Source organism: Poromitra crassiceps, assembly GCF_964638095.1.
Source record: "Poromitra crassiceps genome assembly, chromosome: 11".
Lineage (NCBI taxonomy): Eukaryota > Metazoa > Chordata > Actinopteri > Beryciformes > Melamphaidae > Poromitra > Poromitra crassiceps.
The window spans coordinates 37,167,498-37,189,972 of record NC_139643.1 but is presented as its reverse complement, the minus strand read 5'-3'; the positions used below and the strand labels follow the sequence as shown (position 1 = coordinate 37,189,972).

At 46.4% G+C, this 22,475-nt stretch overlaps 1 protein-coding gene across 1 annotated transcript in view; it reads left to right on the top strand.

Annotated features, from left to right (window-relative positions):
• LOC310785335 (dolichyl-diphosphooligosaccharide--protein glycosyltransferase subunit STT3B) overlaps nt 1–22,475 on the top strand; it is a 112,130-nt gene that overhangs the window by 41,631 nt on the left and 48,024 nt on the right. The window contains exon 2 of the mRNA XM_083646370.1: nt 14,275–14,383. Within this exon, the coding sequence (XP_083502496.1) occupies nt 14,275–14,383 (109 nt within the window). The remainder of the gene's footprint in view (nt 1–14,274; nt 14,384–22,475) is intronic.

Sequence of the window (22,475 nt, the reverse complement as noted above, 5' to 3'; positions counted from 1 at the left end):
CATTCTTCTTTTGTCCTTCTATCACGGAGAGCAGCTTCAACACACTGGCCAACTGACTGCTTTGTGCACAGCACTAATCTCCTTCTAGTTGTGTTTGGTGCAAAACGCAGCGAGCTGTCGGCTGTGAAATGCTCTCCTCTTCCAGACCTTTTGACACTTCTTAATGGAGCTCCTCCACAGCCCCGTGCCCTCCACTGGCAGCAATAGGAGCAGGTCGACGACTTGTACCAGGAGGGTAAACACAAGTTTGTACATTTTCGCACTTTTTTTGTCTTTGAGTTTTGTTTTGTGCTGCTGAATAACTGCTTTAAGAAACAGAGTAGACCTTCAGAGGAACTTGGCTAGCCAGGTAGCATCTAAACTCTGCCAGGGCCTTTCTCACAGGAGCAGGCTATTATGCTTAACAAACTCTCTGTGTGTGTGTTTGTGTTTGTGTGTGTGTGTGTGTGTGTGTGTGTGTGTGTGTGTGTGTGTGTGCGCACATATATATATATATATATATATACATACATATCTATATCCGGCCGGCAGCCACCTAGTGTTCATTTTGTCATCTATTTTTAATTTAGTCTTAGTCCTGTGTCAAATGTCCTTGTTAGTCTCTAGCGAGCAGGGGAGCATCTTTCACTGCTGGTGAAGGAATGATTCAGTCGATGCCTGACGTCCGATGGCTGTAGTGGAGTAGGGCTGTAATTCTGTGTGGTTGTTGTGATAGTTATTGGCTGTAGTGGAGTAGGGCTGTAATTCTGTGTGGTTGTTGTGATAGTTATTGGCTGTAGTGGAGTAGGGCTGTAAGCTGTAATTCTGTGTGGTTGTTGTGATAGTTATTGGCTGTAGTGGTGTAGGGCTGTAATTCTGTGTGGTTGTGATAGTTCTTGCCAAGCTGTTTGCACACAGGTGTGTGTACTATGAAAAGCTAATGAGGATGTCAATAGCATTGACTTGACTGACTGACTGAGCTCTCCATAAATCTAATGACAGTTAATAAATATAGAACTCATTGGCTATTTGCCTTCAAGTCATTCTCATCGAGTATTTGACCAAATAAAAACACATTCCAAGATTGAACAAATGTTGAGGCGCTGGCTTCCTTACACCTTTGGTGTGTTAGTGGAATAGACAAAGCAACGAAAGCATCTAGACACAGTCAGCGCATAGAGCCTAAGCATGGATGAGTCAGGCTCTGTGAAGAATCTGCTCCCAGCAGCTTTTTACAGCCCAAACTCTTTTATATGCCTGCAGCCTCTGCTCTGCGCCGGCCACAGCAGCCTCTGCTCTGCGCCGGCCACAGCAGGGACTGCCTGCAGCCTCTGCTCTGCGCCGGCCACAGCAGAGTGACTGGAGGCATTCTATTTTCAGCTTGTCTCTCAGTCCCATTCTCATCAATGCCATATCTCAGGAATTTCATTACGACTCAAGGATGAACTGATGACATTTTGGTGGTTAAAGAAGGTCAAGGTCACTGTGACCTCCGAACATGTTTTTGGCCATAAAACAAAATTTCACACAAATGTCTAATGAGGAAGTGATGACGTTTTATATCCAAACCGGTTCAAATTTCAACTTCACTGTGACGACATACTGTATATAGCCTAAGCCTATATCCAAAAGTTCAAAGGTCAACTTCACTATGACACATATTTTATAACCATGAGGTGGTTATTTCTAGTTTGCATTTGCTTTGTATTTACTCAGTCGAAATTTGGAGCTTTGTCATTTTTTATTTTCCTTTCACTGGCTGGAATAGACTGTACCTAGGCTTATTGCTTTGTGTCACGATGACCGTACATGTGTCATAATGACCGTACAGCCTGAGCCCACACAGCAAGATTGTGTTTCTGCAATGACTGCTGCCAGCTGGCTGGCTGGCTGGCTGGCTGGCTGGCTGGCTGTTTCTGAAAGGTTTTAAATTGAGACTTGGATTTGGACCCTAATTCAAGGAGAATTCTGAGATTCAGCCTAGTTCTCATAGTATTCAGATTAAACCGCTCATGCTCCTGGATTCCTTTTTAACTCAAAAGATTAGCTGTGTGCTCAATCAGATTGAATCGGAAGAATTTTGTCTCTGCTGTGTCAGCAAGTGTTTGTTTACACATTGAAATTATGGTGATTATTATATATATATATAAATATATATTTTTTCGTATTGTCTAGTGTTCAGTAATGCCGGAAATGGTTGACTTGGCAGAATCATTAGCTGTGTATTTGGTATTCATCACCTACTGATCTTCTTCATGTTGGAGTTTTCCTCTGCTGCTTGCTTGCTTGCTTGTGTAAACAGCTCTACATCAGCTGAGACAGAGGCTCATTTAGCCCATACGCTGGCCAGCAAGTCATTACAGACAATATTTAAATTCCGAATTATTAGCTAATTTCCTGCAGCATCTGTACAATATCACCATCACACATCCACACAATGCAATTACCACACTGGGTCAATGAGCAGGCACCCTCCCCTCCCCCCCTCCAAAAGCATGAAGCCATTGCACTGCAGCCCCGCCCCCTTGGTGATATGCCAGGACATCTCATCTTGTCCCTAGTGGTGGCAGGCGTAAGTACAGCTTTGGCAGCTATCCAGCGAGCTAGTCGTCTCGTGACCCTTTCCTCTCCGCCAGCGGCCAGCGTAGTCACATTAGTTTTGGGTTAGGGGCCGGGGGCAAAGTGCCGAGTGTGTCTAGTGGCCGCAAACTGCCTCGGGGAAGGAAGGGGCTGCACACAGTGCTTGATTTTGTGTCATGATGGTGGTGGTGAAGAACTCTTGTGGTGGGTTCTTGCTGGCTTTGTGTCTTCTAAGCTCCTATGGCTCTCCTCCAACCCACACACAAACCTGCTGTAATAGTCGTTCAATTCTCAGGTAATCCAACCAGAACATCCTGTTGAGAGCCTATGACGAGGCTAATGTATTGTACAGATTCATTACTGTCGTCGTCGTAATCCTGTTCTTTGAGTGGTTGTGAAGCAGCGAGGTAGGTGCTTGTCTGGGAGCCCAACCAGAAGACCAAAATGTTACCGTTTGGGTGGAGAGAGTATCCTTCAACCAGACTGCTCTGGTTCAGGCCCCGTCTCAGCCAGCATCTGCACTGATCACCTCGTGTCCTCGTGCAAGATGCCCATCCTGTGCTCTTAAGTTCCCTTGCAGGGGGGAAAGCAAAACAAAAAAAATCAATAAAGATTATTATTATTACTATTATTATTTCACACATTGAAAATAGCTGAAAACATCGCTGAATCTGCTGTCATTTATCTGGATTCACTTTTTTCAAGTATAGATAATATATGATTCCCCCCCCCCTCTATTTATACAGGGAGAGTCTCACTGAGAGCAATACTCAAGCGCTGTTCTTTCACTTTCCACACCCAGATTTATCCCGCCAGGCCTGGGGATTGACGACCTTCGGTCATACACTTCTGTTCCACTGGACAACATTTATTCAAAATACTAAGGCAACACTATTCATGTGTGCAAAGGTACTGGAGTAAACGCATCCAGGTAGGATGTGATCGGAAGACATTTCAGCTCAACCTCAACCTGTTTGTTTATAGCATTTGTATCTTTGTATTTCCTCCTTCTTGTATTTGTACTTTATTTTGATGGGTTGTTCTATAGGGCCAGCTGATAACTTGCTCTCACAAATCTCTTTATCGGCTTGCAGCAGTCTGTGTGAGGTCATTGATGTTGTGTCTGTCAAGTCTGCAACCAGCGGCTAGCCCAAGTGTTTTCCAGCGGGTAGCTTAAGTGTTTTCCAACTCAAATTATATGTTTGGAAGCAGTGCTTAGTATTTGCCTCCAGCATCCCAGAGCTGTCTCTCACTTATAGGTAATCTATTCAGAGTTTGAGCACCAGAGCTGCCTCACAGCCCCGGAACCACAAGTTCACTTCACAGTGTAAGTCTTACACACCTTCACCAAATCATGAGCCGGCAGGCAGGGGAAACCAATGATGCATCTGATTACACAGTTGATGCAGAATGAGGCCTTATTGACCTGTAAAGCACAAGGGAGCCCGTTTACTTATGCAGAGGATGAGCACTCTGTCTCCAGTAGGGTTGTCAAAAGTATCGATGCTTCAATAAGTATTATTGATACTAAAGATTTGAAATGGATACTACAATACTCATTTGCAACAGTATCAATACCAGTGCTTTCTCTTTATGAAAATTCAAACATATTACGGGTATTTCACTAGCCACAGACACACACACACACACACACACACACACACACACACACACCCTGCACCGCTGCCCACAGCCCCTCCTCTCACTAGTAGCAGTCAGCTGGGTTGTTGCCTCCGTCAGCAAACAGTGCTACAGAGTGGTGGTGCGGGGGAACGTGTCAAACTTATCAAATAAGGAATTTCCGAGAGGTTAGCGAAAGCTCCCGACAACATCACTGAAGCATTAAATATTAAATGTAAACGTAGCCTGCACATCGTCCGTTTTAGTTTATCAAGTGCTCGGTTTTTCAACCGGACTGTTTGGTTTTCAGATGCAGTGTCTGGGCCTGGTCAGAAGGCTTGACTGGATGTTGAAATGTCTGATTTAACATCATTCTGTCAAGGGCGTCCGGGGTAGTGTAACGGTAGAATCCCTGCCTATCAACAACACGAGGGTTGCTGGTTCGAAGCCCCCGTGTTACTTCTGACTCGGTCGGGACTCCAGCAGTCCGACAGTCACATTTGGCCATGCCTGCAGGTGGGAAGCCGGATTAAGGGTCCTCGTCGCTGCACCAGCGCCTCCTCTGGTCGGTCGGCGTGTTCGGGGGGAGGAGAACTTGGGGGAATAGCATGATCCCCCCACGCGGGGGGCTACGTCCTGCTGGTGAAACTCATCACTGTCAGGTGAAAAGAAGCAGGTGGTGACTGCACATGTATCGCAGGAAGCATGTGCTCGTCTCCAACTCTCCCCCATTTTGGCAGAGGGGGTGGAGCAACGACCGGGACATCCTATCAGGGATTCATTGACCAAGTACAATTGAGGGGGGGTCTGGAAAAAAACCAACTTGAACTCATTCTGATAATCCACCAACTCTATCCATGCTGCTTTATCATTGGTGCCTATCCGTTGCTTCAACAAGCAACGTTTCTTCTGATAGGCTGATGACTAGAGCAGGAAACAGCATCTGCTGTGTAAGTGCAACGTTTTGAATGAGTTTTATCAGGCCTACATTAGAGAGAAGCGTCTGTCTATCTGTCCGTCCTTCCATCTGTCTCGTTTGCGTTTGTTGTGGGATTAAGGCCGGGACTACTTTGGCTCTCTGTGTCTGTGTTTTTGCTTCGTTGCTTACAGACTATGCTTAGGTCTCACAGCAAACGGGTAGTCGGGGAAAAACGGACCATGATCAAAATGACTTATGACGCCTGAAGGTGGCCCCAAGTGATGAAAGGTGCACAATATGCCACAGTTAATTTCCATTTCTGCTTTGAGATATTATCTATGGAGTTGATGTAGACGCCTCCTTTTCTCCACTTAATTTTCCTGGCCACCAAAGCCAGGGGTGATTTGATTTTTTAAATTGCAATTTGCGGATGTGCCGTTTAGCCTGGAGCGCACCTGCTTGCTGGTGGTGCTGCAGGAACAGCATCAGTAGTAGTAGGCTGCTCTGTGGCCTGGTGGTGCTGGTGGTGCTGCAGACACAGCATCAGTAGTAGGCTGCTCTGTGGCCTGGTGGTGCTGGTGGTGCTGCAGACACAGCATCAGTAGTAGGCTGCTCTGTGGCCTGGTGGTGCTGGTGGTGCTGCAGACACAGCATCAGTAGTAGGCTGCTCTGTGGCCTGGAACCAAATCGTCAGTTATGCGTTAAATTGCTAATGCTACATTATCCGGACCATCAAAGTGACAGGCGCAGGCAGAAAGCACTGCGCTCTGCTGTCCATGAGATCATTGGAAAATGGGCTTTTTTGCAGCCCTGCTGCGACAGCTGGCAGAGCTGCTTGGAGAGTGCTTTGTGTGGGTGTCTGCCTGGGTGAGAGTGCTTTGTGTGTCTGCCTGGGTGAGAATGCTTTGTGTGTCTGCCTGGGTGAGAGTGCTTTGTGTTTCTGCCTGGGTCAGAGTGCTTTGTGTTTCTGCCTGGGTGAGAGTGCTTTGTGTTTCTGCCTGGGTGAGAGTGCTTTGTGTTTCTGCCTGGGTCAGAGTGCTTTGTGTGTCTGCCTGGGTGAGAGTGCTTTGTGTTTCTGCCTGGGTCAGAGTGCTTTGTGTGTCTGCCTGGGTGAGAATGCTTTGTGTTTCTGCCTGGGTGAGAGTGCTTTGTGTTTCTGCCTGGGTCAGAGTGCTTTGTGTGTCTGCCTGGGTGAGAGTGCTTTGTGTGTCTGCCTGGGTGAGAATGCTTTGTGTGTCTGCCTGCGTGAGAGTGCTTTGTGTGGGTGTCTGCCTGGGTGAGAGTGCTTTGTGTGTCTGCCTGCGTGAGAGTGCTTTGTGTGGGTGTCTGCCTGCGTGAGAGTGCTTTGTGTGGGTGTCTGCCTGGGTGAGAGTGCTTTGTGTTTCTGCCTGGGTGAGTGCTTTGTGTGTCTGCCTGGGTGAGAATGCTTTGTGTACATAATCGCAAAAGTGTGCGATTTTTTTTTTTTTTTTCACGTCTTTTTGAGTGTGTGTGTGTGTGTGAGCCTCCTCTAAACTAACGTTACACGCGACGCAGCAAACACACGTTTCTCTGCCATCACACTGGGCATCAACACTAGCGGGAGACTTCTCCCATGCACTCCTGCAAATAAGTAATGTTATGTGCAGCAAGGTTCACAAACATATAACATCTTACCAAGAGGGAGAGAGAGAACATCCATGATCGCTAACAGCTAGCTATGCTAATAACTAGCTAGCCGTTCAGAAACACATGTAAACAGCCATGTGATTAGTGAGAAAGTCAGTAAAGTAAGGAGAGAGCTGCAGGTGCTTATGCAGAACTAGTGCACGTTTAAGTGCACAGTCGGTAATAGGGATGTTCATCAATTATCGAAAATCGATAATTGATCGTTAAGGATTGGAATCGATCCTGTGGCATTTGGATCGATTTTTTAATTATTAAAAAAAAAAAAAAAAAAAAATATATATATATACCGTAAATTCCGGACTATAAGACGCACCGGTCTATAAGCCGCGGGACCAAAATTGACTATTTTTTTCTTCTATAAGCCGCACCGGTCTATAAGCCGCGGGTGTTTTGATGTTTAATTACCATATGAAAGGGTTCGTGCACAGAGAGGAATGTCGGGAAAGAGATCGCTGTTTGGGGAAGCTCCCATTTATTAACATTTCAACAAAACAAAACAAAAGTCAGGTCACTAATCCCCAGACAAAATCACACAACAATAGGCTATATGTGCAGCAAACCTGTAACCAGAGAAGTCAAGTCACTAATCCTCGTCTTCCTCTTCTTCCTGCGTACTGAAACCACCAAAGTCCTCATCTTCAGTGTCGGAAACGAACAGGTTCAGGGTGGCTTCGTCAACCACTCTCCTCTCTCCTTCATTGTCACTCAAAACCAACGAACTCCTCTTCACGGCCTCTGAAGCCTCTGACGGCCCTCAGCGCCAGCTGTGGCGTCGTCATCCTCTTCATCCCGCAGCAGTCCAGCGTTTTGGAACCCGTTGGTGATTGTGGATGTTTTCACACTCCTATAATATTCCGTGCTGAGACAGTTCCTCCTGCTGCACCGTCCAACGCCTCACCATTGACTCATCGATGCCCAGGTTACGCGCGGCTGCTGTTTCCCTCTTTTAATGCGAGATTGACTGCTTTCAACTTGAAAGCTGCGTCTGCGTACCTTCCCCATGGTAAGTGAGAGTGTTGCTTCTACTGCTCGTTCTCATGCTGTCGAGAACGAGCAAAGCTTTTTTTTGGTGAAAGAATCCTCCAGGGCGCTTCTTGTTAACAGTCCGAGTGAGTGGCAGGTCGAACGTCAAAGGCACTTCATCCATATTTATGATCTGCTCCGGTTCGATGGAATATTCCTTGATCTTCCTTTGTGTGAATTCGCCGAAGTTTGTGATTTTCTCCTGGTAGTCGGGGGAGGGAGTTGATGGCCGAGTGGCCGTTTGCTTACCGTAATTACCATATGTAAGTGGTCAGGCACAGAGGGGATTGTCGGGAAAGAGAATGGCTGTTTGAGGAAGCTCCCATTTACCGTATTACCGTAACATTTCAACAAAACAACATAACACAACACCACCGTTGTTTATTTTTACAGTGCACACAGTGTCCGCGGTGTGGTGAAAAGAGGGCAAGAGAGGAAATTAAAACAGAAGTGGATTTATAGTTAGAAAGAGTGCTAAAAAAGAGAGATTTTATTTGTATTTTTTTTTTTTTTTCTGAAAAAATCCATAGATAAGACGCACCGTTATATAAGCCGCAGGGGCCAAAAAACGGGAAAAAAGCCGCGGCTTATAGTCCGGAATTTACGGTATATATATATATTTTTTTGACTAGGTTTGGGTGGAATTCGTTCCTCCTCGCCCCACTCCATTGCAAAGCCGACTAACGTGAGGTGGAGCTTCATATAGTCTCTAGTTTTCTGGCTGGGCACGGGCCTTTGTGCCAACAAAACTGTTTTAAACATGGGAAATTCACACCGGCATGCGCCGGGGACAGCAGTGTTGGAGAGGAGACACATTGAAATAAAGAGTTCATTGAGGAGAACACGTTGTCTTTCGTATTTTCTGCCATAGGCATTCATTTTGTAAAAAAAAAAAAAAGAAATATTCGCACCTTTCCCCAAAATCGTGCAGCACTAGTGCTTTGACAGCACAAGAACAATGAGGCTGAAGTGGCTCGCTGGCCGGGTCCACTTGCGTTGGAAGACCCTCTGTGGTGGAGCTCTCTCACACCTGGCTGCGTCCCACCTGCTCTGTAGCTTTGCACTCTGCTACGTTGTGGTTGTTTTGCACACCTCAGAATGAAAGGAGGAAGATTCACAGGAAGCATTTTGTCTGGACGCGTGTCAGAGTTTGAAAGGGGCAAAGCGGTGCCATAAAAGAGGCTTTGCTGGCTGGGAAAGACCAAGCTGCTTTGGGGAAAAGCCAGGTCTTTGTTGGCCAATAGTTTTGCTGTGCAGTAGCACGGTGTCACTGGGGTGGAAAGAAGTTTAAGTACATTTACTGTCCAAATAGACTGACCTAAAGAATTAAAAGAATCAGATGCAGGGACATTGGCACTATATTCAGGTGTTTTTGAAGTCTGTGTGACTGTGGTGTTCCAGCTGGATGGTTGGTTGGTCTCTGCTCTGCCCTCTGCTGGCTTCAGATTGTGGAGTAATGCCATTGGCCAAGGAGCCACTTAACCCTTCACTCTCAAATCACTCGCTTATCAGTGATCATCATGGTTATATCAGCGCTTCTCAAAGTGCTCCTTATGAGGTTTCCAGGCGGGTCCCCAGCAAAAAGGGGAATCGTTTATTTCCCACTATAATTCATCCATAAGTAAGTAACACAATGATGTAACACAAAATATGACTATTTTGCTTGTGGGCTTCATACACTTTCTGTAATAAAACATCTAAAAGCAAGAATATTACATCTCTGGACTAATTAGTTTCAGTTTTGGCCGTCCTGGACGTGAAAAAGTTTTCAGAACCACTGGCTTATATACAACACAAGGAGATCTGAGGATTTCATTTGCCTGTGTGTGTGTGTATCTTCCCAAAGTGAAATGTGTCAATGAATTATAAATTAGCTACGACACACACCCCATTATGATTGCATTTTTTAGATAGGCTGCTGCAGTTAGTGCAAGCTTAAGTCACACACGTGCACACACACACACACACACACACACACACACACACACACACACACACACACACACACACACACACACACACTCACATACATCCTTGTTTTCACAAGTCATCTCCTACAGTATGTATGTAACCTATTGTGGGAATAAAAGTGATTCTCATTCTCATTTAAGTAGCTTTTGGGAGAAATAGATACTGTCTGTGTGGGAACGTGCTGCGGCTCTACACTACAGGATTGGGATTATAAAGCAGGTACCTAGATGTCTGTTCAAATGTGCGTTTACTGCGGTGGTTGAATCACCGATCCTGTCTGCCTGGGCTGGGCTAGCAGCTAAATGCTAACTATGCTGAATGGGAGGATTTACCCCACCCTGCCGTGCCCACGCCCCCAGCCAGCTACCCCAGCGTCTATGAGGAGACATCGACTCAACCAAAGACAAATTGCAGTATATATGGATCACTTGACTTGACTTGTCATGACGGAAAACCTTTCAAATTCACCAAATCCAGATTTATTTATTTTTCATTTCGAGACAAACTATTGAAAAATGAGATATCCCAAAAAGAAAATGTCACAGCAATTTGTCATCTTGTATTTCCGCCTGTCAAATGTTAAACTTTGAACATGGCTGCTTGCAAAACAGAAATGCAGCAAAACGTATCATTTAAACACAGACACCGGGCGGCCATTGAGAATGTGTTGGAACTGTGCACAATGGAATGAGTGGGTAAAAAAGGGAGATATTGATCATGAAAGATGGCTCTCAGGGTGCAGTATTGGAAAGCACATGGATTATTTTGAGCTGACTGATGTCTGGCCAGCATGTCTGCTGTATTGGAAGAAAGAGGCAGAGCCTGGAGGCCAGTGCATGGAGGAGGAGCCTGGAGGCCAGTGTATGGAGGAGGAGTGTGGAGGAGAGGTGATGATTTATGAGTTCACCTCGTGCCAGGCAGTTCAGACACACTGTCCTGATCCTGAGTCTCTGCCAGCTAGTTCAGACACACTGTCCTGATCCTGAGTCTCTGCCAGCTAGTTCAGACACATTGTCCTGATCCTGAGTCTCTGCCAGGCAGTTCAGACACACTGTCCTGATCCTGAGTCTCTGCCAGCTAGTTCAGACACACTGTCCTGATCCTGAGTCTCTACCAGGCAGTTCAGACACACTGTCCTGATCCTGAGTCTCTGCCCTGCAGTTCAGACACATTGTCCTGATCCTGAGTCTCTGCCAGGCAGTTCAGACACACTGTCCTGATCCTGAGTCTCTGCCCTGCAGTTCAGACACATTGTCCTGATCCTGAGTCTCTGCCAGGCAGTTCAGACACACTGTCCTGATCCTGAGTCTCTGCCCTGCAGTTCAGACACATTGTCCTGATCCTGAGTCTCTGCGGCCGGCAGCAGCTTTGTGACAACTCTTCTCACACACTTGTACTCTCACACACACATACACACAGCATGCACAGACATAATGTACTCTCACACACACATACACACAGCATGCACAGACATAATGTACACACTGTACTCTCACACACACATACACACAGCATGCACACACATAATGTACACACTGTACTCTCACACACACATACACACAGCATGCACACACATAATGTACACACAACCGTCAGTTGAACCACTGCCTTCTGAATCATGAACCGTTGATGGAAAGAAGAAAATGCTGATGATGTGCTTGGGGGCTGTTGACAGACTGGGATCAGTGAGGCTTCTTGAGGTCACGTTTCTCATCTTTGCGAAAATATGTTTTTCAGGTCAAGCAGGCCAAAGTAAAGAGGCAAAGTGTCAGAATTTATTTACATTTAGTTTGACATTTGGTCTGTGCCTGCCTACTAGTACCTGCTCGAGGCGGCATTGGTTGTGCAGCACGGCATATAGTTGACTTTGGCATTGATTGGTCTGTTTCTGAGGTGTGTGACGTTAAGTGTTATTATTGTGTAACCACAAAATGTCAAACATAACTTACTGTGTCTATTTTTCCACAAAGCTGCACTGCGTATAGTCAAAAAGGAAAGCAACTGCATCAGAACCTGTTTTTGGAACAGGCGCTTCTTTGTCTGGTTAAAAATGTCCAAATCCTCCTCCAAGGTTAAGCATGGGTGGTGTGGTGGTGTTTGGACTAAAGATGTAATTAAATGCAAATGAATTCCATCGACATCTTGAGGCTGTTCACTGGTCACGCCAGGCTACAGCCCAGCAGCAACAAGTGGAGAGAAGATGAAATACAAAGATGAAGGATGTTAAAAAAAGCAGCAGTCACTGAGTCAGTTAAATATGCTTCTAAATTGCCTAGAAGCATCTTATTCTCTTCAATGTAACCTGACCTTGTGTTAGTTGGCGTACTGAAGTTTATCTATCTATCTCTCTCTCTCTCTCTCTCTCTCTCTCTCTCTCGTCTCTCTCTCTCTCTCTCTCTCTCTCTATATATATATATATATATTAGGGGTGTCAGAAATAATCGATTATAAGATGCATCGCGATGCGGACGTGCACGATTCTGCATCGATTCACAAATGTCAAAAATCGATTATTTAAAAAAAATAATAGTAATAATAATCAAATAAAATATAATGGAAGTACATGCAGTTGTTTATTTTAATTATGGATCATAATACAATTCAATTCCAAATGCACTTTTATTTTAAAAGTAGCCACACAGTGAGGAAAAAGAAAGTGAGAAAAAATAAATCATGTATTGCGGAATAAAGTGATGCATCGATTTAAGATGCATCGAGATGCATCGATAATTATAGAATATGAACCTGGTGTGTGAAAGCGCTGATTTGCTATGCTGAGATGAGGCTATCTCCTCCTACCTCTCTCTCTGTTACTGTCAGCCAGAACAGGTCATTGTCCTTCAGCGCCCGGCTCTGCCTTGATCTCATGTTCTCTTAACACGTTGAGTGCCATAGCCGAGATATCTCGTCTTACATAATCCAACGGTTGAGTGCCATAGACGAGCTATCTCGTCTTACATAAACATTTTTTTTTTTTGACGGTGGGACATCAATCAACCCCTTTTACGTCTTCTATATCACTATTGGAGGAAGAGAATGTGTATAATCTATTTTACCGACCACTAAGTGGCGACAGTTCTCTCCCAAGACAGAGAGAAAGCCACAGCCAGCCACAGCCAGAGCCACAGCCAGCCAGCGCGCTGGAGAAAGCCAGTGTAATTTTCAAGGAAGTAGCTGGGCGAAAACTCTTTCGATTTCACACACACACACACACACACACACACACACGCGCGCAGCGCGCACACACACACACTCGAGTACCTTTGCGCATAAATAAGACCAGAATCGCAAAAGCTTATTCAAAGCTCTCAGCCGACACCTCAAGAAACAGTTTTACAGTCCAGACGGCCGCGGAGAATCCTCCCTCCGCAGCACAGACGGAGGGAGGAGTTTGGAGACACACCACACTCTCTCTCTCTCTCTCTAGTCCAGAGAGAGAGAGAGAGAGAGAGAGAGAGAGAGAGAGAGAGAGAGAGAGAGAGAGAGAGAGAGAGAGAGAGAGAGAGAGAGAGAGAGAGAGAGAGAGAGAGAGAGAGAGAGAGAGAGAGAGAGAGAGAGAGAGAGAGGAGAGAGAGAGAGAGCACACGCTGTGGGGGCAAAGAACGGACAGAGATCTCTTCCTCTCAGAGCCGCGGAGCAACGCGCGAACACACACACACACACACACACACAATACAGTATACAGACTTGCCCAAGGGCACCCATAATTACAGGCAGGTGACTGTTCTGCTGTTTGATTGAATTTCACAAAACTGCGATTATCTCAGCTTCCTGTCTCAGACGCTAAAACCATGCTGTACTCAACGGCTAATATCTACATAACTACTAACTCTGCAAACTAACTCTTTTAGACAGAGAAAGCACACATTCTATTAGTTATTTTTAGATGATTGGTGTTCACGAAGTCTTAACAGAAAAGAATCCTCGGCTCTTGTAAAATGAGCCAGAATCCTCAAAAAAAAACCTGGCACAACTTACCTACAGGATTGAAAAAACGGCTGGCACTCAATGTGTTAACAACCTCCAATCGCATAGTGCTCACTTCAGCAGATGAGATGCTGTTGGCTGGCTGGAGCTGCTGGAAAGCAGATTGGAATTGTTTTGTAGAATAAGGAAGCTTTGTTCAGGAAAATGCCTGTGTGTGTGTGTGTGTGTGTGTGCGCGTGCGTGTGTGAGGCCTCCGTCTCTGCATCTTTGAACCTACTGTAGCGCTGACCTGAGAGTTGCTGGCATCAGCAGATAGGCTGACATGTTGAATGGAGGATTTGAACTTCTCCACTCTTAACAAGGCAAAGGGGCAGCAGCTTACTTACCCGCTCTGGCCGCCTTTGGAGAATGTGGAAAATAAAACTGCCTATTCTTTTCCCCCAAGTGCATCCGCAGTCAGATTGTTTTTTCCCTTCTTCAAAATGTAGTCTATAAATGGAACAGGCAATCTTTTTTTTTCGAGTGGTTGTTATTTTGTGTTGTTGTACTCAACCAGTCCTCTCCTCCTTCTCTGCCCTCACTCTCAGGTTCAACTACAGATCAACACATCATCTCACCACAAATGGCTTCTACGAGTTCCTCAACTGGTTCGACGAGAGGGCCTGGTACCCCCTGGGCAGGATTGTTGGGGGCACAGTAAGTTACCGTGCAGACGTCATCATCATCCCACACAAAACACAAGCACAGGGAAATAATTAGCAGTTGTTTCCCCCCACATACAATACTGTGTTTTGCATGTTTGCCGCAAGACTCCCGTTCCACACCCAAAACTAATTAAGAAAATGAGGCAAAACTAATGCAGGAGAAATGGCAGATACAATAACTACAACTTCAGGCAGTAGCACAGAGTGCATCTCAGGCCAGGAAGTAAGCATGGGAAAATAATCTAATTTCCATATATCCGGTGATATTCATTTGTGTGTGTGTGTGTGTGTGGGGGGGGGGCGGATGGGGTTACTCATAGATGCTGATGTTGGCAGCTTTACAGTTAGCTTGACACTAAATGTTAATGTAAGGAAATTGAGCAAAGAAGCTCTCAAGTCAACAGTCATGGGTACTATTCTCAGCACTGCCTGTAGGGGGTGGAGCGGGTCGAGCAGGTTCATCCGGGGTCAGGTGAGGCAGTGCAGGGATACTATGACCATGTAAACCTCTGTGTTGTAGCAACCATTTCAATCACTCCAGCAGCAGCGAGCTGTTAACTTGACAGATTCCCCTCAGCTGCCATGGCCTCCCTGTTTACCAACAGCCAGAGTTGTTGTGAAACCACAAGCCTTTTCAGTGTAAAATACTATCTGCCCGGCCCACACAATTTATCTCCCGTCTCCCCCGCCTACGCTTCCTCCGTGCATCCCTCCTCTCAGCCTCCTCTCCTCCTCTCAGCCTCCTCTCCTCCTCCTCTCAGCCTCCTCTCCTCCCAGCCTCCTCTCCTCCTCTCCTCTCAGCCTCCTCTCCTCCTCTCCTCCCAGCCTCCTCTCCTCCTCTCCTCCCAGCCTCCTCTCCTCCCAGCCTCCTCTCCTCCCAGCCTCCTCTCCTCTCAGCCTCCTCTCCTCCTCTCCTCCCAGCCTCCTCTCAGCCTCCTCTCCTCCCAGCCTCCTCTCCTCCCAGCCTCCTCTCCTCCCAGCCTCCTCTCCTCCCAGCCTCCTCTCCTCCTCTCCTCCCAGCCTCCTCTCCTCCCAGCCTCCTCTCCTCCCAGCCTCCTCTCCTCCCAGCCTCCTCTCCTCTCAGCCTCCTCTCCTCCCAGCCTCCTCTCCTCCCAGCCTCCTCTCCTCCCAGCCTCCTCTCCTCCTCTCCTCCCAGCCTCCTCTCCTCCCAGCCTCCTCTCCTCTCAGCCTCCTCTCCTCTCAGCCTCCTCTCCTCCCAGCCTCCTCTCCTCCCAGCCTCCTCTCCTCCATCCTGCCTGCTGTAAACTGGACTGTCGGAGAGCCCGGGTCAAATACGACCGGCAATCTTCCTATTCCGCCTCCTCTCCTCTTCCCCCACGTCCCTCCCCTCCTCCAGCCTCCCCTCCTCCAGCCGAGCTCCGTGGGAACCACCGGCGCTGCTGCGCTCTGTGAGCTGTGATGGCGCGGGCTAATGGTGCAACAGGACTGCATAACCCAGCACTTTGGCGCCAGGCAAACCTGCAAATGGCCCCCCTGCACATTTCCATTACTGGCTCCTCCAGCTGGGAGGCTGCAATGGACCCCGGCACTTTGGCACCTGTGGTCTCTCTCTCTCTCTCTCTCCCCCATCTCTCTCCCTGTCGCTGTCCCCCCCTCCCCTCCCTCCCTCCCTCCCTCCCTCAGCTGCCTGCTATATGCAGTGTAGTAGACTTAGTACTGGGGGGAGGCGATTGGGGAGAGTGAGTGAGCAGCTGAGACAGCCAGGCGTGTCCGCGCTGTGCATTGCATTGGGATGGCGTTATCATTACAGCAGAGAGCAGATGGCGCGTGCTAGGAGCTGTAGCCATGCTAGCTGCCAATGTTTGAGTGTAGCGTTGACTGTGCTCCACAAGGGACATGCGGAATTTTTGAATCTAAAAACCACCCTTCAGCATCCATCTGTCATAGGCAATTAGCATCAGCTATTGATAATTGTTCCATGACAAGGCGAGCTTGTAATAAAGTGATGTGCTGGTTCTGTAATTGTCTGTGGCGAGTCTAGCTTGTAATAAGCGATGCGCTGGTTCTGCTACAGTACTCGGATGCTTGGATCGGGGCCTCGTATCCGTAGGCTCGGCGCTGAAACTTGTGATTAGACTTGTAATTGGACTTGGAAAGCATATAGCTGTAGTAGGTCTAAGTTAATTTTCATGACAGCGCAAGATCCCTGAGCTGCACACAGTGCATTGTCCTCTCTCTGCATACAAATAAGCCCACAGCACACATCTCCCTTCTGTAAGCTTGTATTGGGATTTGTTTTTGTATGAATATATGAATAAAAACACAATTATACCCCCCACAGAGTAATTCACACATGGTTAATCTGAAGTGGATTATAAACAGTCGTGCGGATCTCTCCTCTGGTCAGATTTAATCTCTCTTTTTGTAGATCATTGGGGGAACGTTATTTTTTAATTTGCTCAATAAACGACCCCCTCTCTGGCTGGAGTAACTTTCAAACCGATGACACACAGGAGTTTGTGCAGTGTGTGAGAGCTGTGGCTTAGTGGGAGACAGGAAGACGACTGAGGAGCGGTGCTGTGCTGTGCTGCGTCTCATGACTAGTGGAATCCATTAGCTCGTCTATGGCAGAACTAGCTCCTAGCTATCGGGAGCTGCAGGCAGAGAAACAACCCTCTCACTGTAAACGCTGGACTATACAACAACAAAAGAGATTGGCAATTACAGAGTTCTCTTTTGGCCTATAGCTACTGTACCTGTCAACAATCCACCGGATGGCTTATTTGTCGAGTGATTTGTATATCAGTGGCTAGAGTAATAGTATATCTCACCTGGCGAGAGTGTTTCTCTCGTCTTTTAGCAATGCATCCCGGTCGTCATGTGTCATCATTTCAAAAGCGTGTATGTTTGAACACAGAACCTCTGTAAAGAGAGATTATTCCTGTGTGTACCCCGTCTTGACAATAAAAACAAATCTGATTCTGGAAGCTATGGGATGATATTGTCTCTAGTGATATGCTGGAACATACAGTATGGGTTGCTTTATATGCTAACCTAATTTCACTGCCTCCTAAGATGAATGTCTCTTGGCAGCAGACTTGCACTGTGACATCAAGTGGAAGGATGAGGTTGCACTCAGTGATTGTCAGCACTCAGTACTCAGTATATTATATATCTCTTATATAATCTCATATAGTATATTATATGGTTAATTATGCTTATATTCATGTATGTTGAAAGTTGTTGGCCTTTGATCAATTTATCAGGCATAGCGGCCTAAATGTAGCGCACCAAGGCCACAACTAATGGCTATTCAAATTATTTTTTCAGTCCTTTTTCCTCAACAAAATAAATATTCTAAATATTATTAAAGTGCTGCAGTGTGGTACAGCACATAAGATGGCTCAGACTGCAAAGTTAGTTAGGTGTCCATGTAATACATGGTAACGTAATGGCACAGACAGACTAGCCTGGGTAACGGACAGACTACCCAACGGTCGTCAGTCGCTGTTCTTTTCAGGTGACACAACTTCCTGTCTTCTAATGGGGAGTCTTGACGTTGTAGTGGTCCGTTTTCATCACACTGTATGACTATATGACAGGGTATCTCACATTATAAGATATTTGACCAGGAGAGTCCCCAACAAGTCCACAAACAGTCTCTCTCACACAGGTCTGCTCACGGCTTTATTTCCAAACACACACACACACACACACACACACACACACACACACACACACACACACTCTCGTCCAACCTAGTATGGGCCATTCTACACTACTGGTTCAAAGTCCTTTATTAAGTCAGTTAATCAAATATTATTTCGGGTTTCAATAGAAAGATCTTAGGAAACATATTTTTAAATTAGGTTTTTGGTTGTGCCTTGCACTCTCATTGGCTGAAACATGTTGATGGCTCTCCCAACACGACCAGATATTTAGCCTGCTAGATATCTGTCAGGCCTCTTATGACATCATCGGCGAGCTCCTCGCTCACGTCTGAACAGTTCACACACAAAGCAATCGAGCACCGAATTGCGAGCGCTGAGCCAACGGCACTTTGGGTCTGATCTAAGGGGGTTTGTCACTGAGCGAAATCCCTGAGGGCTAATATTGGGTAGTCTGAACTCGGCATACGTGTAACCCAGGTTATTTTCTGTAGCTACTACTAATTACAGATGTCCCTCATTTGCAGTGTATTACAGTGCATTTACTGCGTCCTTTCCGATTTGAACACGGGGGAGGCGCAGGACGCTTTGCATCACTGGGGTTGTACTGTAACCCACAGTAGACTTGCATCACTGGGGTTGTACTGTAACCCACAGTAGACTTGGAGAAGTTTAGTGCGCTACCACTGGTGCCAGATGGCAAGTCACATCCTGCCTCGGAGGGTTCACACGCATTTCCATAGCAGGTGGGCGGGTCATTCCTCGGCCGTACCAAATGCAAATGTCACCCTATAACATGCAAATCTATGCGGAGTAAAGTGAGTTCTAGGAACTGAGAGATCCAGCAGAGCCACTGACTGCAGTGTCGAGCACCTGGCTCACTGATAGGCCTGTGTTCATCTCCAGCTGACATCTGTCATGGCATCATGTGAGGGGTTGAAGGTTGGTTCAGAAGCTGAAGGACACAGGGCGCTCAGTGTGAATGAACCCATAGTATTAAAGACGAGCTGAAATGGGATTCCCATGGTATAGGATTCGTTATGGCGACGTATTCCGGTTGAAACAGGGTAGAGAGGCGGGACATAGCGTGTGGAGGAGTTTGATTTGACCGTTGGAAAGTGGGCGTGTCTGAGATTAAGGAACTGGAGTTGACGTTGGCCGATCCTGTCGCTTGAATGCTGCCCCCAAGGCAAGTGGGATTTATAATAACGTGGTGATGTGTCGTGTGCCTTGGGAGCAGCGTGATGGAGCAGTCTGCACTCTGCACTGCAAAATAATGTCTTTTTACCAGACAAACCTGAAGCCTACTGGTCACGTTTCAATAACAGTCCATGTGCAAACACAATATAATGTGAATACAGCCCTGTGGAGTGCGTACTACTCGCTGGCTGGCTGGCGGACTGTGCGAGCCCCAGAGCAGAGGACCAGGCTGTTGGCTGACTCCGGGTGCACAGCCTCCTCCTCCCGGCTGCTTCCTCGAAGCGTCCGACGAGTCGCGGTAAATAACGATATCCCTGAAAATGCGAGCTAACGAACCAGTTCCATGTCCTTTGCATTCTACTTTAAACGAAGACATTACCATTTGTTTTATTTTTTATGTTACATACTTATTGGCCAAGTATATTAACATTTTATGGGCTAGAAATGTCTGCCCATGTAGGCAGCCATGTTGCCTGCTCAGAATTTTCTCCTAGCCATGAAGATTGATTGACAGCTGTCATGTCATGATATTATTGGTTGAAATGGGGTAGAAATTTGATAGTACTACCTGAGTCCTGACGTCAGTATAGTGTAGATATCGTTATGAGTAAGGTTGACTTTTGATGTGAAAAACCAAAGAAATTTGATTTTTTACATTGTTAAGTGGGTACACTGTATCACCAGGGATGTGATCTAAAATAGTTAAAAAGTCATTTTTCATTTCAGCCCGACTTTAAACCCAGTATAATGTCCTGTGTTACGTCTGTTGGTCTTGTATCCTGTATTTATGTATTTATTGTTGGAAGTGGGAAAGGTGTAACTGGTTAATTGTCTAAATGTATCAATGTCCTGTTTCCATGTTTTGCCAGAGCTATATCATCATGTACTGAAACTAAATACCACCAACCTGGTTGCGTGGCAATAAAAGTATCTGTATCTGTATCTGTATCTGTGTTGTCCTGAAACCAAAAGTCTGGACTTGTTTTTAACCTTTATTCCTTAGAGAACAGTTGACTGAGCAGACTCTCCTTTTCAGCAGTGCCCTTGACATTGAGACAGTTGCACACATTCACACCTGGGAGCTGCCCAATTAAGTCACAGTCATCTTTAGGGATGCAGACGGGTAGTACTGGTATGTGCACTTACATTTGAGAGTTTGCCCATAGGTTGAGGCCACGTCTCAACATAGACAGTCCGCATGTCTGGGAACGCCGACAAAATGTTAAACGGCTGGCGCGCGAGTGGGGTAAAACCGCCGATATATCTCATGGGCTGACTCACCAAAAGACGGTGCTGCGGCTCTAAACTACAGGTTTGGGGGTTCTAGAGCAGAACACAAGACGTCTGCTCAGATGTGCGTTTACTGCGGTGGTTAAATCCCCGATCGTGCCTGCCTGGGCTGGGCTATCAGCTAAATTCTAACTTTGCTGAATGGATAGAACGGGGGAATTTACCCCACCCTGACCCCGCCCTCAGGCTAACCCAGCGTCTATTGTGGGCGTTCCTAGAGCCTGTATGGGCGTTCCCAGACATGCGGACTGTCTCTATACGGAGTACCGATACGAGTACTTAATTAGAGGTAGGTTTCTTTTTCTTTATTTTTTTTTTATTAAAAGTGATTTTTGTTTTGTTTTTTATGTTATTTTAAAGTTTTCAATGTAGACAAGAAACAACACATAATGCAACTCATTCCCATTAACTCATTGAGTGCCAGCCACTTTTGGAGAACGGACGCTCCCAGTGCCAGAGTTTCAGAGCTTTTTTCAGTGATTTCTCGAGGCCCACAGAATATTGTGTGATATTACTATGTAAACAATGAACACGCAAAAAGAACGATGAGACTCTTTTCTATCATCAGCAAAAACAGGTTTATTGATATCATTTTCCGTTCTTTCGTTATCAGCCGGAGAAGATAGCTTGATTTAACAAAAAAGAGCAGTTTTTTTCTAGAAGCTGAGATAATGGCCCTTTTGTGAAATTAAACATTTCAAACACATCACTGACTCTGAAGCTAATTTTCTGATGTAGTCACACCTCAAAAATAATTTCCTTCAATAAAACAGTGAAGGCCAGGGAATTTTGTTTGGCAGAATAATATTTTTAGCTGCAACCAGCAGCGCTGGCCCCTGCGTGCGCTGCTGGTTGCAGCTTCTTGCTGGTCTTTGCTGCTGGTGGGCATCGGATATTCTGGCTTGCGTTTGCCAACCCTGTCCTGCTGCCTGGGTCTGTCTGGGTCAGTGTTGTGTGCTGCTCTGCGTGCCCCCCCCCCCCCCGCCCCGCCCCGCCTCAACTGCACACTCCTCCTTATGGGAGGTGGCTCTCTGCTGAGTTTGCTCTGCACTGTGAAGGGTGTGCGACCATCTATGCGCGACATCCAGCTTTTTTACAGCGTTTCCGCGTGTGTTTGTCACCGGCTCCTATGCTTCCAGTTGAGAATAATAAACAACTCCACGGCTGATCATGCGAATGGGCTGTCGCAGCGGGCATGGAGGAGCTCAATTGTGGGAGCAGATTGGCTGCTGCAGGCGCATCTAACGTTAAAACGCTTCATGCATATCGATGCATACGGATGCGATGCGATTTCCGTTTCCCCAACGACTTATTCTCTGTTTTTCTCTGTCTTTCTGTTAACCTGGAGAGCACTGTCGCCACCTAAGGGTTCTGTAAAATAGGTTATAGACCTCCAATAGCTACAATAGTTGTACCAGAGATGTATCAGGGATTGATCCACGTCCCACCGTCAAAAAACGCAATTGACGACAATCGTCGTCTTTGGCACTCTACGTCAGTATTTGAATTGACGACAGCTGTCGTCATTGGCACTCAATGAGTTAAAGACAAGAAAGAAAAAACGGTAATAGAAATGAATAGAAGAAGAAAAAAAGAAAAGATTAAAGATTAAGATTAAAAAAGTCATTTTCTTTAGTTGAACAGCCAAAGCTTCTCTGCAATGCATTATCAGCTGTGAGCCTGTTGCTGCTTTCAGGTTAACGTCACGTTGCATGCTGTAAAGTGATATCGGGTGCAGTCGTGTCAGTATCGGGCCAGTATCAGACCCGATACCGATACCATCCGATACCGATATGCATCCCTGGTCGTCTTGTGTCAGCCACTGAGCTGCTCCACCGGAACACTCAGCTGCCTCAGCCTGCCTGCATGGTATTTGTTGAGGTAGCGGAGAGCCACTCTTAGTCCTTTTCCACGGGCAGATGTGTGTTGTGTTGTTGTGACGGATGTGCTTGTGTAGGCTAGTTG